This window comes from Vitis vinifera, chromosome 1 (genome assembly GCF_030704535.1).
Source record: "Vitis vinifera cultivar Pinot Noir 40024 chromosome 1, ASM3070453v1".
Lineage (NCBI taxonomy): Eukaryota > Viridiplantae > Streptophyta > Magnoliopsida > Vitales > Vitaceae > Vitis > Vitis vinifera.
The window spans coordinates 14,989,680-15,008,403 of NC_081805.1; the positions used below are offsets into that span (position 1 = coordinate 14,989,680).

The 18,724-nt window shown below is 40.1% G+C and overlaps 1 protein-coding gene across 1 annotated transcript in view; it reads left to right on the forward strand.

Moving 5' to 3' along the window:
* The first annotated feature begins 3,315 nt into the window (after positions 1 to 3,315).
* Positions 3,316 to 18,724, forward strand: part of LOC104878192 (putative pentatricopeptide repeat-containing protein At5g40405) — a 29,422-nt gene continuing 14,013 nt past the window's right edge. Inside the window, exon 1 of the mRNA XM_010648094.2 lies at positions 3,316 to 3,423. Coding sequence (XP_010646396.2) covers positions 3,316 to 3,423 — 108 coding nt within the window. The remainder of the gene's footprint in view (positions 3,424 to 18,724) is intronic.

Here is an 18,724-nt window from a genome sequence, read left to right on the forward strand (position 1 = left end):
GTTGTGTCCCATGTTTTCATCCCCTGTTTTCCTCTTCTCCATTGTTTCTTCCTTGTATACTTTGAACGAATAAGGCAAAGGATTATGAGGCTCCATAGCTTGATTTCTTCATAAATTTAAGCTTTCAAAAGCTTTGCCATGAACTATAAATAGCTCTCCCTCATTCTTAAATTGCTTTGGTGAGCATAAAGCTATCAAAAAGCACCAAAACTTAACACAATTGTTAGAAATGATTGCAAGGGTCCTTAACATGTTAATTGGGTTAAAAGGTAATAATTACTACTCAAGGGTGTTTAAAAGAGCTAATTACAAGCTACAAAATAGCATGTTTTGAGTAGTAATCACTCCCCCCAACCGACATATTGCTAGTCCCTTAGCAATTAAGGAGAGAAAAACTAAGCAAACGTAATAATATACATAAAAGAGGTCATGCAATTCATTTCCAAAAAATAATTGAGAGGCATGACTGATATCCAAACTCATCTCACCTGGCTAACTAAAGATATGAAGATTCAAAATGCAATAGGAGTTATCAAAGTTTAAAACTTAAACAAAAAGTACAAAGAGTGGAGATTATGCAATTAAGTATCAAAAGAATCTCTACTCTCAAGGTTCCAAATCAAACTCTTCCATAATAAGCTAAGTGTTAACGAGATTAGCTTCCAGATATAGTATATACAACTATCCTCACCCTCCAACCTAAGCTTTTCTCGAACATTGGCAAAATTAATCAACTCTTAATAGGTTAGGAACGCACCTTCTTATTCACAATTCTTTTTACTCACTAATCTTAACCAATTCACCTATGTAGCAAGCAGAGGATCGATGACTCCCAACCAATCAAGGTTTAGGGCATCGGGTTTTAAAGGCTTTCGCTACCCCTTCGGATCATGCTTAGGTTTCAAGGAAAGAATAGAAGCTTATTCTTCTTTTTTTTTTTTTTTTTCAAAGACTCATTGGTCTTTATGAGGTGTCCCAACACTATTAAAGAGAGGTTAAGTAATGAACCAAGTCAAAATTTTTCTAAGCTTAGAAGGTGAGAAAGTTTTACATCATATATCCGGGATCTAATGTGCACAGTGTGTGTAAAGCTTGAAATGGAAGAAGAAAGTTCTAAATCAAAGAGGCTTCAATAGATTATCAACTTTGAAAGCATAAAACAAACTCTAAGACTTAAATAATTAAGTTAAAACTCGACTTATCCTATTTTATTTTTGAGAAATTATCTTTAACAACCATAGAGAATTATTAAAAAAACTTTTAAAAATTTTAAATTTTAAGCAAAAATCAACTAAAAATACCAAAATAACTTAGTATTAACACAAAACTTCCTTTCTCAACTCTCCCCCCAACCAAGTTGAACATTGTCCTCAATGTTTCAAGAGCGATTAAAAATAAAGGAAGGAAGTGGTACCTCCTGAGTGAGACAAAGTCTGAGTGTAAAGGAGGTATGGAGTACCTTAAACCACATGTTCCAAGGACAAAAGAGTAATGAGAAAAGGGAATATAATCAAAAAGGATATATATATATATATATATATATATATTACTTGTAAAAGAAATATACAATGTATGATTTCAAGTAATACTTCCAATCCCAGTTTATAACACATGCAAAGGATGGGATTTACAAGTCTAAAATAAAAAACAAGTAAAATATAAAAATATCAAATATGAGGGGTGTCATGTGATGGCTCTGCTCTGATCTCCTCCTCTGGTATGGGCTGCTCAGCTGGTAAGCTCTCCGTATCTGGCTCTAGAGGCTCGGATGGTGCAGACCTATCATGCCCAAAAGGTGTCTGCAAACTCAAATGCTGCTGAATCTGATGAAGGATCGTGGTATGCTGGGCCTGAGTAGCAATGATCTGATCCTGGTGTGCCCGAATAGTGGCCATCTGGTGGATAATAGAATCCTGAGCAGTGCTCAGTGTCCGCAATGAACGCTCTAAGCCTCTGAATTCCGTAAGAGAAACGGTGACAGTGGGCTCAGATGAAGGAGGAGGTGCTGGGGTAGCTGGCATGACTGGTGGAGCACCCGAAGTGATAGGAAAAATAGGATGTATAGGCTCAGGAATATGCTCTGAGGGGTGTGCTGCAGGGGCAGGAGGTGTGGTCTCTGTGAGAATCTCATCCTGTTGGGCCTGAGGCATCTGCTCATCTTGGGGTAGCTCTGGAGGTGCAGGCACAGCTGGGGCTCCCTGGGGTGCAAAGTAGGCTACCAAGTGATGCCATTTGTCGAGAGAGAAGTCCTCTCGGCAATGGCGGCGCCTCTCAAGACGGGGCTGTTCAGGATAGCCCAGGTGCTCTAAAATCTGGCAGAGGAGCCTCGGAAATAGTAATGGAATGCCATCTGCCCTTTGAAGCTTCTTCTGATGGACTTTCTCTTCAAAATGAAGAAGAGAAGTCATAATCAAATGATGAGGGCCGAAGAAATAGCCCTCAGAAATCCTAAATAACGCCTCAAGTATAGCTCCTCGCCTCTGAACTTTGTGCTGAAGGGGGAAAAGGTTGGCACACAGGAGCACATCAATAAGGAGCATCCCAGATGGAAGCTCTCTCCTAGTCAACACTGATGCTGTAGAAGTCCCCCTGGACAAAATGCGGACCATGTCGCTCTGAGAGAATGAGGACCACTCCCTAAAATCTGCCTGAATCACAGGCTCATAAGGTATACGGAGGGCCTCAGCAATGTGGCGAGCTCCAATGGCACCCTAGCGTTCGTCTATGGTAAATTGGATGAGGGTAGGATTGCGGAGGCCACGAGTAGTCATAGATTGATAAAAATCTATAACTACTCTGGGATAGTAGAATTGCCTAAGAGTGAGAAGATTCTCCATGTGATACCTCTGCAGCAGTCGGAATGAATCTCTAAGCTCTGGCTGCTGTCTGAGGGCCTCTATATCAAAGTAGGTCTCGGAGTGGAAGGATCGATCTCTGCAATCCAAGTTGCCCTCTATCGGTGGTCCGGCTATCATGGGACGCCTGATAAGGGTCTCGGGGGTAATCTCCACAGGAATCCGAGGCTCCTCTGTAGGCGGCTCTGTCTGAGGCGCATGGGATGACTCTCCAGGACCCGAGAACTTGGTTCTCTTGGCAGGGGGCCGAGAAGCAGGTCTCTGAGCTTGGTCGGCAGGTGGCACAGGGTCCGCGGGTGGTCTCCTGGTGGGGTATCGGCGTTGAGAAGGGGCTTCCCCCTCAGATGGGGGAATGGCCGGGGCCTGAACAGGTGGCGAAGCTGCGGCTCCCATGGCGGCTCGATGTGGTCGAGGTGTCGGTGAGGATGGGGAGCCGGAAAGGCCTCCTCTAGTCTTCGCCATGGCCGAAATGGAGGTGGGCGACTGTTTGGGATTCCAGAGGCTTCTCAGCTGGTTCGTGGGGGAGTCCTTTGAGCTTCTGGTCTTCAAGGGATTATATAGGAATGAGGTTTAGGGGGTTTTTGATGTTTTAAAATTTTCCAAGGCAACCGAAAAGTCGTTTTTGGACGTTAGGTACAATTTCGGGGGTAAAATTTTAATTTAAAAGTCCGTTTAAAATTTTTGGAACTTAAAATTTTACCGTGCGAAATTCTCGCACCTTGGCCTGCAAATTTCGCACCTTGAAATTAGGTGTGCGAAAATGGCACCCCTTTAGCTGAGGATTTCGCACCTTAAAATGAGGTGTGCAAAATTTTTGCACCTTGAAATCAAGTGTGCGAAATTTTCGCACCTTGTTTCACACGGTGTGAAAAGTGGCTTGAGGTGTGCGAAAATGGCACTCGTGTGCCAGGAGAGTGTTTCGCACAGTGCGAAAATTTTCGCACCTTGCACAGTGGTGTGCGAAATTGGTTTTTAGGGAATTCGCACCTTGAAATCATTTTTCGCACCTTGAACAAAATTTCGCACCTTGGTTTTGGGGTGTGCGAAAATGGCTCCCTTTGGACCGAGGATTTCGCACCTTGGTCTTGGGGTGTGCGAAATTTTCGCACCTTGAAATCAGGTGCTCTGTTTCCTTGGTTTTACTCCCCTGTCTTGCTTTTGAAGAGTTCTCCCCATCTTTCATGATTTTTTTCTGAAATTTATCATCAAAATTGACTTGAATTAAGACAAAATAAACTAAGATTGAGGAAAAATTATAATAAAAAGAAATAAAAATAATGATATAACTATAAAACTATAACAAAAAATTCATGGACTTATTTAGCCCATGATACCCTGCTTTCCCTCAGAGTTGTGGTGGTTCAAGGAGGTTGATCTCCTCCTTGTCTGTACTGTAAGGCTCTATGAATGGCTTGAGACGATGGCCATTAACTTTGAAGGTTTGATTGCCTGTGGGATTGAATACTTCCACCACTCCATTAGGATGCACTTCATGAATTATGAAAGGACCCGTCCACCTGGATTTCAACTTTCCTGGAAAGAGATGAAGTTTAGAGTCATAAAGCAAAACTTTTTGTCCTTTGGTAAAATTTTTCTGATTTACCAACTGATCATGCCATTTTTTCAATCTTGCTTTTGCAATTTTTGAATTGAGGTATGCATCATTCCTCATTTCCTCCAATTCATTCAAATCCAAACATCTCTTTAACCCGGCTCTTGTCAAATCCATGTTGAGCTTTTTGATTGCCCACCATGCTTTATACTCAATCTCTACTGGAAGATGACACGCTTTGCCATAAACAAGGCGATAGGGAGACATTCCTAGAATGGTCTTGTAAGCTGTCCTATAAGCCCATAAGGAATCCAGGAGCTTGATAGACCAATCCTTCCTATTCACATTAACCACCTTCATCAATATATTCTTGATCTCTCGGTTGGCTAACTCAACTTGGCCACTTGTTTGGGGGTGATAAGGTGTAGCTACCTTGTGCTTAACCCCATACTTGGCTAGAAGAGTCTCAAAAGGTTTATTGCAAAAGTGGGTTCCCCCGTCACTTATAATGGCTTTTGGCACTCCAAATCTTGCAAAGATGTGGTCCTTGAGGAATTTAAGTACCACTTTATGATCATTGCTCCTACATGGGATTGCTTCTACCCACTTAGAGACATAATCCACTCCTACCAAGATGTAGGAATGTCCAAACGACATTGGAAATGGTCCCATGAAGTCTATACCCCAGACATCAAAGATATCCACTATTAAGATGGGGTTCAAGGGCATCATATTTCGGCGTGTTAGCTTACCAAGCCTTTGACACCGATCACATCCCTTGCACATAGAATGGGCATCCTTGAAAAGAGAGGGCCACCAGAAGCCTGATTGGATCACTTTCATAGCTGTTTTCTGGGAGGCAAAATGACCTCCACATGCACTATCATGGTAATGGGAAAGAATTCCCGATTGCTCTTGCTCAGGAACACATTTCCTTATAATTTGATCTGCACAATATTTGAAAAGAAAAGGTTCCTCCCAATAATAGGCATGGATCTTAGCCAAGAAATGTCTCTTGTCTTGAGCACTCCACTCACTTGGTACTTCTCCAGTAACCAAAAAGTTTGCAATGTGAGAATACCATGGAGCTACATCTACTGACATGAGAGACTCCTCAGGGAAGTCATCATTGATAGGCAGACCATGTGAGTCATGTGCTATCACAAGTCTGGACAAGTGGTTAGCTACCACATTTTCTACCCCCTTTTTATCCCTGGTTTGGAGATTGAATTCTTGGAGCAAAAGAATCCATCTTATCAATCTTGCCTTGGCATCCTGCTTGGTTAGCAAGTACTTCAAAGCAGAATGGTCAGTGAACACCACTATAGAGGACCCTACCAAATAAGCACGAAACTTATCCAAGGCAAAAACTACTGCCAACAACTCCTTCTCAGTAGTTGTGTAGTTCTTTTGAGCCTCATTCAAAGTTTTGCTTGCATAATAGATCACATAGGGCTTTCCATCCTCTCTTTGCCCCAAAACAGCCCCAATAGCAAGATCACTTGAATCACACATTACCTCAAAAGGTAATTTCCAATTTGGGGCTCTCACTATTGATGCAGTTGTGAGGAATTGTTTCAATTCCTCAAAACTTCTCTGACACTTCTCATCCCACACAAACTTGGCATCCTTTACCAAAAGCTCACACAGAGGTTTTGAGATTTTTGAGAAATCCTTAATGAACCTCCTATAGAACCCGGCATGTCCAAGGAATTGCCTAATTCCTTTAACATTTGTGGGAGGTGGCAACTTAACAATCAGCTCCACCTTTGCCTTATCTACCTCAATGCCATTTTTGGAGATGATATGTCCTAAGACAATTCCTTTTTGCACCATAAAATGGCACTTCTCCCAATTTAGCACTAGGTCTTTCTCAATACATCTATGGAGAACAACTTCTAAATGCATCAAACACTCCTCATAAGAACTTCCATATACAGTGATGTCATCCATGAAAACTTCCATGATGCGTTTCACCATATCACTGAAGATGCTTAGCATGCATCTTTGGAAAGTTGCAGGAGCATTACATAAACCAAAGGGCATTCTCCTATATGCAAAAGTACCAAAGGGACAAGTGAAGGTCGTCTTTTCTTGATCTTCCAAATCAATTTCTATTTGGAAGTACCCTGAATAACCATCTAGAAAACAATAGAAAGGATGTCCTGAGACTCTCTCAAGGACTTGGTCCATGAAAGGCAATGGAAAATGGTCCTTCCTAGTCACTGAATTCAACCTCCTATAGTATATACACACCCTCCATCCTGAGGTAGGACGTGTAGAGACTTCCTCCCCTTTCTCATTCTGGATCACAGTGATTCCAGATTTCTTTGGGACTACTTGGGTGGGACTCACCCACAAGCTGTTTGAGATGGGATATATGATCCCAACTTGAAGTAGCTTCAAAACTTCATTCCTCACCACTTCTTGCATGTGAGGATTCAGTCTCCTTTGGGGTTGCCTCACTGGTTTTGCATCTTCCTCCATATAAATATGGTGGGTGCACACCAAAGGGCTAATCCCTTTAAGATCAGAAATTTGCCATCCTATGGCTTTCTTACATTTTCTGAGGACTCCTAAAAGACTATCCTCTTGATCACTAGTGAGGGTTGAGGAAACTACCACTGGACATTTCTTATCATCCTCCAAGTATGCATACTTCAAACCCACAGGAAGTGGCTTTAAAATAAGCTTTGGAGGGTCCTCCACAGCAACTCCTTCAGAGTCTTCCTGGTTGAACAGTGGTAAGATCTCTTCCCGTCTCCTCCAAGGAGACATAATGGCTAGCACATCAGAGGGTTCAGGGAACCCATCTTCAAGGACTTCCAGGTTTTCATTCAAGCTCTCTTCTAAACTCTTGTCACAGTGCTCTTCAACCAAAGTGTTGATCAAGCACACCTCCTCAAATCCTTCCTCCTCATCAGGGTAAAGATGCCTCTTACATAAATGGAATATGTTTAATTCCAATGTCATGTTTCCAAATGTGAGCTGCATCACCCCATTCCTACAATTAACAATAGCATTGGAGGTAGCTAGGAAAGGTCTCCCTAGGATGATTGGTACATAATTTTCTTCCTTGACAGTGGAACTAGTATCAAGCACCACAAAATCCACAGGATAGTAGAATTTGTCCACTTGAACTAGAACATCCTCTATCACTCCTCTTGGGATTTTGACCGACCTATCAGCTAAGGAGAGGGTCATGGTTGTGGGCTTTAATCCTCCTAGTCCCAATTGTTTATACACAGAGTATGGGAGCAAATTCACACTTGCTTCCAAATCTAATAAAGCTTTTTCCACATGTGTCCCTCCAATGTTGACTGATATGGTGGGACATCCCGGATCTTTATACTTAACTGGGGACTTACTCTGGATGATAGCACTCACTTGCTCAGTGAGGAATGCATTCTTTGTCACCTGTAAACCTCTCTTAACTGTGCACAAGTCCTTTAGAAACTTTGCATATGTGGGGACTTGTTTGATCATATCAAGTAAGGGTATATTCACCTTCACTTGTCTCAGAACCTCAAGAATTTCTGATGAATTCTTGATTTCTTTCTTTCCATGTAAAGCTTGAGGAAAAGGGGGAGGCATATGTTTCTTCATCATATCCTCCTTAATCACTATCCTTGGTTCTTCCTCGATGCTTGATTTGGATGCACTCTTCTTCCCACTCTTCTCTTCTTGGCTTTTGCTCTCATTAATCAAGGGTCTCTTTGATATGAGTTCTTCATCATGCCCCACCTTAGGCAGGGGTTGATCAACCTCTTTTCCACTCCTTAAAGTGATCACAGCTTTAACCTCCCTCAAATTTGAAGACTCACCATCTTGGGTTTCAACTTCATGAACACCCTTGGGATTTTGGCTTGGTTGAGAGGGGAATTTTCCCTTCTCAATCACTGTGTTTAGGTTGGTAAGCCTAGAGATGGAGTACTGAATATTATCTATCTTATGAGATAGATCATTTTGCATCCCCTCCATTCTCTTTATTTGAGAGCTCTCAACATTTTCAATCTTTTGATGCAATTGGGAGTTAATTGCCTTTTGTTCACCCACAAAGTCACCTATGACTTTACTCAGGTTTACAATGGCTTGCTCCACTGAAGATGGTTGTTGAGGTACTTGGGTTTGGCCTTGTGGTTGGTATGGAGGTGTCCTTGGTTTCCAAGAAAAATTTGGGTGGTTTCTCCAGCTTGAATTATAGGTGTTTCCATAAGATGCACTGTTGTTGGGCCTAAATTGCCCCACAACATTTACTTGATCACCTAACATCTCTCTCACAGCTGGCATGGTTGGACACTCATCTACCACATGATCACATGATTGGCAAATGGTGCATGGCATAACATGGACTTGGGTATCGGAAATGGCTTAGACTTCATGTATTTTTTTCAATTCAAGTTCTTCCAACCTCCTAGCTATTGTTGCCACTTTAGCTTTTATGTCCACGTCTTCACTTAACATGTACATTCCAGCCTTTGGATTTTGGGTTTGTTGAGAGGGAAACTTTCCTTTCTCTCTTGAGTTGGGCTCATCCCATCCTCTTGACACCTCAGCCACGTAACTTAAAAAGTCCATGGCTTCTTCAGGATTCTTACTCATAAAATCTCCCCCACACATGGTTTCAAGAATTTGCTTCATGGAAGAAGACATTCCATCATAAAAATAGCTCACTAAGAGCCATGTATCAAAACCATGATGAGGACAAGCATTGATGGCCTCCATATACCTTTCCCAACATTCATGGAACTTCTCATTTTCTTTAGCAGAAAAATTTGAGATTTGTCTCTTCAACCCATTGGTCCTATGAGTGGGGAAAATTTTTTTCAAAAACTCAGCCTGAAGATCAACCCAATTCCTTATGCTTCTTGGCCTTAAAGAATTAAGCCATATTTTTGCCTTGTCCTTCAAAGTGAAAGGGAATAGCTTGAGTCTCATCAAGTCTATTGAAGCTCCTCCCTCTCTAAAGGTATTACACACCTCCTCAAACTCCTTGATGTGAGAATATGGATTCTCACTCTCCATTCCATGGAAAGTTGGTAGGAGGGGCGCAAAAAGGGGCCTTATAACCAACTGCTCAAGTGGGGGCAGGATGCATGAGGGTGCACTCATCCTTGGGGGATGCATTCTATCCCTCATGGATAGGTATGCATTGGGATTACCCCCTTGACCTTGTTGAGAATTCTGATCCTCTGGTGGAGGGTCCATGATATTTACACAGATATCCAACTCTGTGTCTTAAGGATTCTCAATCCTTACTAATCTTCCCTCTTGGTCCCTAATCCAATAGGGCATGCACAAGTTACAATTCCTATATAGTAAAAACAAAAGGAAACTAAAGAAAAGGTTAAAGTTAGGAAGAAAATGAATATAAAATTAACAAAAGGAAAAAGAAAGAAAATGAAATTAGTGAAAAAGGAATTCACCCTGGTTGTGATGAAAATCACAAGTAGCCTCTAAAAGGTTGTATCACTGTATTGTGGCACCATCCCCGGCAACGGCGCCATTTGATTCGTTGCCCAGCCGGGTCTTTTAATAAAAAACATTTATAAAACCTATGACCTTATACTGGCGTAGCAAAGCTACTATAGTATAGTAGTTCTAGGGTCGAACTCAGGGATGGGTTTTCAGTCTATCAGTGACAGACTCTAAATTAGAAATTGATTCTGATGATTTCCTTTAGCACAAACTTGAAATTTAAAAGAAAATAAAATTGTTTTGAAAGTGGTGATTTAAACTAAACTCAAATAGAACTAAGTAAAAAGTGTAAGAAAGAAAGTCTCCCGGAGCTGAAGGTTGCTAGGTTCAAGTGCCAGATGCAAAGTGGAAAATTCCAGATTTTTCTCCTCGCATTGGGGATTTAACCTATAGTTATTTCCCGAACCGGTATAGGTTTGACAATGAAGTTTTAATCCATAAAAAGTCACTAGAGATGGTAGTCAAGGTCCATTAATGGCTTAAGACACTATGGGCTATCACCTTGAATCACTTTCCAATGGCTCGTACATGATAACTAATGGACTGATATGGATCTAGCAATAAGCATCCACAGAGACCTTAAGCTTACCATGTATTGGCCAGTCAAAGTGATTCAAAGGAATTTAAGGCAAAACCTTGGCTTTATAAACCATTTATGGACTCCAACTACCTGAATTTAATGCACGGAAACTTTCCATGTTTTAATCTGGACTTTTCACCTAGCTTCCTTTACTCCAAGAAACTAAATGTTTAGCCTCTCATCCTCTGGGAAAACATCCTCAGAGGGTGTTTGGCTTGCAAGGAAATAGAAAATAGAAGAGAGAAAAAGAAAACAAAAGAGATCTCTGTATTTCACTAAGTATCAAATTTACATCAGTTGGTCTCCTGGAGAAAGCTCCGAAGATGATTTTCAGTGATTACAAGAGAATTTATATAGGAAGGTAATTTTACCCTTCCTTGGATACTTCCTAACTAAGGAATTACATGAGTGGTTGAATACAAGGAGAAAATGGAAATTTAGACACAAAAATATCAGAAGAAAAAGAGTCGGCAAAAATATCCAATTTTCGCACGCTGGAGTTCCAATTTCGCACCTTGATTTGAGGTGTGCGAAATTCTCGCACAATGGACTGAGGAATTCGCACCTTGCACAGTGGTGTGCGAAATTGTCCCTCAGCTTGATGCAGTTGTCTTCCGAAGGCCATATCTTTCTCATTTCAGCTCCAAATCGTACATGGTTTGAACCGTTGGATTCTTGACTTTCTGAGCTTTGAAATGGTATATATAATGTAAAAAATAGACTTCGAAAAGTGCTCCAAAAGTGCGATGAAAGACTGCAGCTGTGTCCCCTGTTTTCATCCCCTGTTTTCCTCTTCTCCATTGTTTCTTCCTTGTATACTTTGAACGAATAAGGCAAAGGATTATGAGGCTCAATAGCTTGATTTCTTCATAAATTTAAGCTTTCAAAAGCTTTGCCATGAACTATAAATAGCTCTCCCTCATTCTTAAATTGCTTTGGTGAGCATAAAGCTATCAAAAAGCACCAAAACTTAACACAATTGTTAGAAACGATTGCAAGGGTCCTTAACATGTTAATTGGGTTAAAAGGTAATAATTACTACTCAAGGGTGTTTAAAAGAGCTAATTACAAGCTACAAAATAGCATGTTTTGAGTAGTAATCAAATTGTCATGAAGAATTCTCCTTTGTAAATATCACAATTCAAGTATGGAAAGATCTGAGGGGAGGTTAATTTATCTTTTGTACTTGAATTTTGAAAAGAGTTGCTTCCAGGTATGGAGTTGTTGCTTGAATATATCTTTGCCAGCAGTGAAACTAATGAAATGGGATGAAGATATTTTCAGTCTTGAGTATGTCTTGGCTCCATTCAATATTGCGGCAATTCCAGATTTTGACATGGAACCCGTGGAAAACAGAAGTTCGAATATTTTCAATCCCAAGCTTGTCTTGGCATCTTCAGAAACTGTTGCAGTTGTAGATTATACAACAATTTTAGGGATTATTGGTCCTGAGTAATCTCACAATTGGACTGGTAACAGAGTGAGAGCTCAGTGTAAAGGAAGGTCTTACAGTTTTCCATAATCAGGAATTTTCATATTACTTGAGAATCTATGCAGTAAAGCGAATTGCTAATATTTCAAGGATTCGATATTATCAATTTTTGTAGGTTGCTGGTGCCTAGTTTTAGTCTCTGCTCCATATTAAACCATACCAAAGCTGTCAGAGACTGAAATAGAAACTTGTGCCTTCTATTAGAGGACTGTGTTGCACATGCTTCATCAGCTGGCGAGAAGTGGCACTAGAGGAAATGTAGAAATGGCTTGGAGGTCTCTTGAGAATTTTCTCAAGTGAAATGCAGAGTCCTTTGCAGATATGGACTGCATGAAATATTGGTCCAATCATTCTCAGGGTTTTGCCTAATGCATCAGAGGCCATCAGAGCCAGTTTTGCAATTGTCAAATATTTGATTGAGAAAGGGTTAAAAACCAATAGCACTGAATGGTGATAGCAGTAAAGGCTTCTACCCTATTCAATGATTCATGATGGTTCTGGCGAACAAGATGGAGCTTTATCATGTCTAAGACATGAGATTCTCCTTTTTTGCATCACTTCTTAGTGATTGAGGGTTATGTCCAGGAATGCAAAAGCCATGATTAAGATGTCTAGAGTGATTTACTTGATTTCATTCTTTGAGTCTTATCACTTTAGTCATCTGATGGCAAGACTTTAAAAGCTGAGAACTTTTGTGACTGTCCCTCAACATTCATGGTAATATCAGAAGGGACTCAAAACCAGTACAAACAGTCCCTTCGATTTTCACAATGGCCTTAATGGCTAGCAATGACGGATTGGGTGAGAATGAGGAACTCTCAGCAGAATTTGTTCCATTCGCCCTTAGGTCATCATTTGGAAGCACTAGCATTGCAGATACATCAATAAAGTTCACTCTTTCTAAGGCACTCGGTAAAGCAAAGCTATTCAATCATAATCCTCTATTTCTATTAATTCTGATGAAGAGGCACACCAAATTCCTATAAGTCTTCTTTCAGATTCAATTCGCCTTTGTCCTTGTCTCATGCTTGGTTGCTGAGAAAAGTGTGTTTTTTGTGGTCTTAATACCACAAAAGCTATTTCTTGATTCAGAATTTGGAAATTGAGGAATTTATTAATCCCCTTGCACCTAGTGATTCTGCTTGTGGATGTGAGAGCAATGAATTTCATAATTCCAATTCAGAGCCTGTTGAAGCAGATTCCAGTTCTAGAAATTATGATATTAAAGAAGACAAACTGACAATATGGGTACCACTCTCTAGCTTCCACACTAACAACTCCTTTCCATCCACTCCTAGGCAATGTTGATCAAGTTCTGGTTGGTAAGGCCTTAAAGCAACTGCCAAGTGAAGAAGCTCAAGTAGCTGCAAAGTTCGATTATGAAAGAATGCAACTTATGTTAGTAAAAAGGTACTCCAGAATGTGTGCGCATCTACTGTGAGGCTAGCCTGAAGGGTCTTGATGTTGAATATGTTGATTTGTATTATCAGCATCATGTAGATACATCAGTACCTGTGGAGGTTCAAGTGGGGTCTATCAGGAATTGCCCAGCATACAAGCACCAGTTAAAGGATGAACAACAAACAACTTGGAGAACAGAAATCACTGTGTTGGTTTTTTTTTTTTTTTTTTGTAGTGGCAATGTTAGTGTCTGGTAGTCATACGCATACTTCATAGTAAATGATCTTTCTGAATTAGTCTCTAAGACTTGCAAAAGGAAAAAGTAAAGAGTATAAAGTTGTATCCCATGTTTTATTTTTTTTAGGGGCCTCCAGATTCATTATTCACTTCCAAGGCATTTCTCATAGGGTGCTCCATTTATCTTACTCCAAGAAAAGATTATGGAGGAATAAAAAAAGTGGGGGAGTGGTGGGATTCAAACAGGTTGTTGAATGAGATCAATCAACTAGAGAGTTGTTCTTGCCTAGTAGCCTTTAGCTCTACATCGATGATAACTATACCTTCGAGTTTTTATCAAAAAGCTTCAAGTCACTTGAACTTAAATGCAATCTTAAATCCTGGGAACAACAGAGATCCTCTACTTGAATCTAAGGGAAATTTGATTGGAATTGACGCAACAATATTACTCAGACAGGTAAAGGTCGATCACTTGCAAAAACTTCTTCACCATGAAAGCTCAGTTCTCTTCGACCAAACCTGTTTTCTGAGGTTGGCTTCTGCATGTGGGTTTCAATGGGTTTGGGCTGTTGAATGGAGGAGATGTATTTAGTTAAAATAAATCACAGTGAAGATGGCACTGAAGACGCATCTACTGCACAGTCACTGTCTTCAGAACCCACTGGTATATGTGATGCCTTTGGAAATCCGAAGGTCCTTCCTCAAATTAGAGATCAATACCAAGTTGACTTTCCAAATCTTAGTATAAAATCTAATTATCTTTGGCTTACAAGTTACCCAACTGATTCTGCAATAGTGGTTGACACTCCTCACTATTTTTTGTTGGGATTACCCATACCAATTATGTGGGTCACTGATGAAATTGAGAACATTGAACATGAACCTCTGGAATTTCTTGGAGCATCCAATAAAAATTGGCCTGTAGAATCTGATGACATCAAAGAGGATCATATTCTTATAAAAAAAAAAGTATTTAGAACTTAAAGTTGAGCCTTTAGTTGTTTTGGTGGAGAATGAATTATGCATGGGAGAATCAGTGAACTTAGTTTTGCAATAAGGAAGCTCTGAGATTCCACCCTCCTCTGATCAGGCTACTACGCAGCTCACACTATGCTCGAAATGAACTACACTAAGCAGCAACATACAACAGTTATGATGTCTGAAGGATTGCGACCAGCTCTCGCTTGTTCAGAGTGGAGTGCACCAGACGATGTGTTGTGTTGATTTGTATCTTATCCATTGGTCGGTCTGGATGAAAAAGAGTTCTGTTGGCTTCAAATCTGAAAACCTCACCTAATCAGATATACCAAGCACATGGAATGTAATGGAAGCACTTATGATTTTGGCAATCGTGTAATACATATGAGGACATACGATTAATCAAATAACATGTTGTAAGAACAACATCCCCCGAAAAACGAAAATGAACATTACTATGGAGAAGGAGAGTACGAGTTGTCTCAACAAGATGTCGATTCTTACGTTCAGCTACCCTATTTTGTTGAGGAGTATGAGCACAAGAAGATTGATGAAGGATCCCATGTTGGGACATAAATGAAGTAAATGGTGCAGAAAAATATTCCCTGGCATTGTCACTGCGTAACACACAAATAGAAATATTGAACTGGGTTTGGATTTCAGCATAAAATTTCAGGAAAATAGAGAATAACTCAACTCGATTTTTCATTAAAAATAACCAAGTACATCGAGAATAGTCATTAATGAAAGTGACAAAATACTGAAATCCTAAAGTAAACGCAGTCCAACAAGGACCCTAAACATCAATGTGGACAAGTTCAAAAGGAGACTTTGCCCGATTATTCAAATGCTTTGGGAACGAGACATGAGTATATTTCCCAAGCTGACAAGACTCACACACAAGCAACGACAAAGATGAAAAACAAGGGACCATTTTTTGGAACTTGGATAGACTAGGGTGGCCCAAGCGACTGTGGATGAGGAGGAGAGCATCAGTGGAAATGCAAATTGTAGGAGTTGAAGGCGAGGTGAGGTGATAGAGGCCTTGAGACTCACGTCCTATGCCAATTGTCTTCCTTGTACTCCAATCCTGCAAGGTCACAAATTTATCAAAAAAATTAATAGAGCAGTTAAGAGTACGAGTGATTTTGCTGATGGAGATAAGATTAAAGGAACACTCAGGAGTATAAAGGACAGAAGTGAGAGGTAGAAAATGGAGAGGATGTGTTAAACCAATGCCTTTAACCACAGTTTGAGAACCATTAGCTAAGGTAACAATAGGTAAGGCAGAGGTAGTAGTAATAGAAGAGAAAAGATCCTTATTACTAGATATGTGATCAGAAGCGCTAGAATCTAGAATCCAAGGTCCAAGAGAAGATGTGTGGATAAGACAAGCAGAAGCATTACCAGTCTGGGCAACAGAAGTAACAAAAGCTGACTTGGTGACCTGATAGCAGAGATAGTCATCATACTCACTATCAGTGAGAGAAATACCCTGAGATGTGGAGGAGCTCGGAGGCTGAGGCGGCTAAGGATCAAATGACTGGGTCATGTGGACAGTGTGGGCAAGTCGCCCATGTAACTGATCACGAGTGTGGCCAAGCTTATTGCAATAGGTGCAATGAGGACGTTGTCCTCTACCTCGGTTACCATTGCATCCTCCTCAAGAGTTAGTTTGAGAAACTAACACAGAAGAATCTGAAGTGTTATCAGATGGCAAAGTCTGAGTGGAGGAGATACGGAGGAGGAGGGCAAACACATCATCCAAGGATGGAACTGCCAAGAATCTGATCGCGGCGGTCTTAAGATCTGGGTAGAGGCCAATAAGCGTAAGAACCATGAAGAACTTGTCAATCTGTGTTCGTTGATCCCCAACATCAGTAGTAAGAGGCATCAGGGTCAAGAATTCCACCTAAAGAGAGGCAATATGGCCAATATAAGTAGATAAATCCATGTCTTGTTGTCTGTCATTGGCAATAGAAGAAGCCACCTTATAAAGACATTGGATATCATTCGTGTATAGCCCTTTCGCCTGATTCCAAAATTTAAAGCATGTTTTGTATGCCCAAAGATGAAGTAGAATCTTAGGATCAACCGATTGCCATAACACACTACATAACTGTGCATCTATCTTCCTCCATTGTAGTCTGTCAACCTCAGGGATATTCGCCTCCTGTGTAACAAGGTGATCCTCATAACCTTGACCCATAAACCAAAGCTTCACAGAGGCAGACCAGGACAAATAATTTTCACTACCAACCAATTTCTCCGAAGTAATCATAGGAGATCCAAATATAACAGAGGAAAAAATGGAACTTTTAGTAGCCATATCTACTTATATGGAGAACGAAATATGTTTGGATCGAAAAGAGCCCTAATACGACTTCAAATCGTGGCTGAAAGAAGAAAAATCGAGGATCCACGGCTGTGAGAGACCAAATAGTAAAGAAAAACAAATGTGGCACTACTGGAAGGGTGGAAGAACACTTCCTAAGACACGTGCAGGGCTTGGGGTGGAGAGGAAGTCACTGGAGGTCGTTGGAAAGGCTGTTTAAAGGGCCAGCGGAGACAAAAACCCAAAAAAAAAAAAAAATGCACTTGCAGGGCTCAGATGGCACAAGCACATATGGAGAGTGGCTAGACGGCGTCAGGCGAGACTGGAGGTGGAAGCACGTTGCCGAAAAGTGCTCCACGCGCCCTCACGCACCGGCGCGTGAGGTTCAGGCCGTCGGAGAAGAAACGCGCATGGTTGGCGCATGACTGAGATTCTCCCTTGACTAAGATTCTCCCTCCAGTGCTTTGACAAAACTTGAAGATCTCCTCCTTGTGCACCTAATGGTATTGTCGGTGTTGGAAAAAGACTTCACCGGAAAAAGTTGCCGGCAGTGAGGGTTTTCTGACGGCGATACGGTTGACCGGAAAGCTTTAAGAGATGGGGAAGGTGATCGGAATGAAACACGATCACTAAAAGGTTTCCCAAAATTGATTCACATATAAACCTGAAATAATTAGGTTTTTTTTCTCCTTAAGCTCTGATACCATGTGAAAAGAGAGAAAAAGGAGAATCCCTAATTTTTGTTATTAAAAACTATTAATAATACACATTGGACTTGGGTATATATATACATGTTAGTGGGACCCACGATACAAGAAGGAAAAAAAAGGAAAAGTAAATAACTAAAATAATTGTACTCTTTTCCATTGCATGATACCAATCTACAATAGTGAAAAATAAATTCCAACATTCAAAAAAATACGAAAAACCTTTGTTTTCTTGAAAGAACCTAATCGAGTTATTTTTTAATTAGCAAGGAGGTATTATATGTTTTCCTCTATTAACTTTCTTTTTTGTTTTTGGATTCTTTAATTCAATGTGAATTTAGCATCAATATTGTACTCTTTTATCAACTTATTTTTTGTTCATGAAATTTTCACTTCGAATTTTCTTAGAATGTGAGGTGTGAAGGCATGGCAACAGGGTCAATCCAATTACAAGAGAATCTAAGTCATTTGCACAAAGGGTTTGATTTTCTTGAAAATATTTAATTGTGTGGAAACTAGCTAAGGTATTTTATGTTACTTATATTAAATTTCTTTTGGATTCTTGATTTTTCCTTGAATTTTATGTTTCTTACAATTTAGAGGAGAGTTTATGTGGACTTACAAAACCTGATAATCTAAATGATTTAGTGAATATTGATCTTGAACTAATACTTCATCGGGGTTCAACTCTGTTCTCTAGTTAGCATAGTAGAGGAAGACTTTCATTGTGGAGAAGATTGGATTACAATGGATGTGTCAACTAGAATTCTGAATATTTCAAAATCTCATCTAATGGGGAACCCCAAATTGAGCTGCTGATTTTGCTTTACATAATGTCATTGCCAGAGGAAGCCTATAATAAGCTAGATCTCATCATATCTACTGCAGGAAATTTGAATGAGATAGAGATCTCATTGGAAAGAGGCTTCATTGGAAAAAGGGTTTGTTTATTGAAAGAATGTGGAGGTATTTATGTTTTTTTAGACTAAATCATTAAATTTCTTTTTGTACTTGAATTTTCTTTGAATTTTTTGAGTAGGTACTATATTTTTATTAACTTTTTGAAGAGTTCTTGAAATTTTCCTTTTTAAAAACATCAAACAATTAAT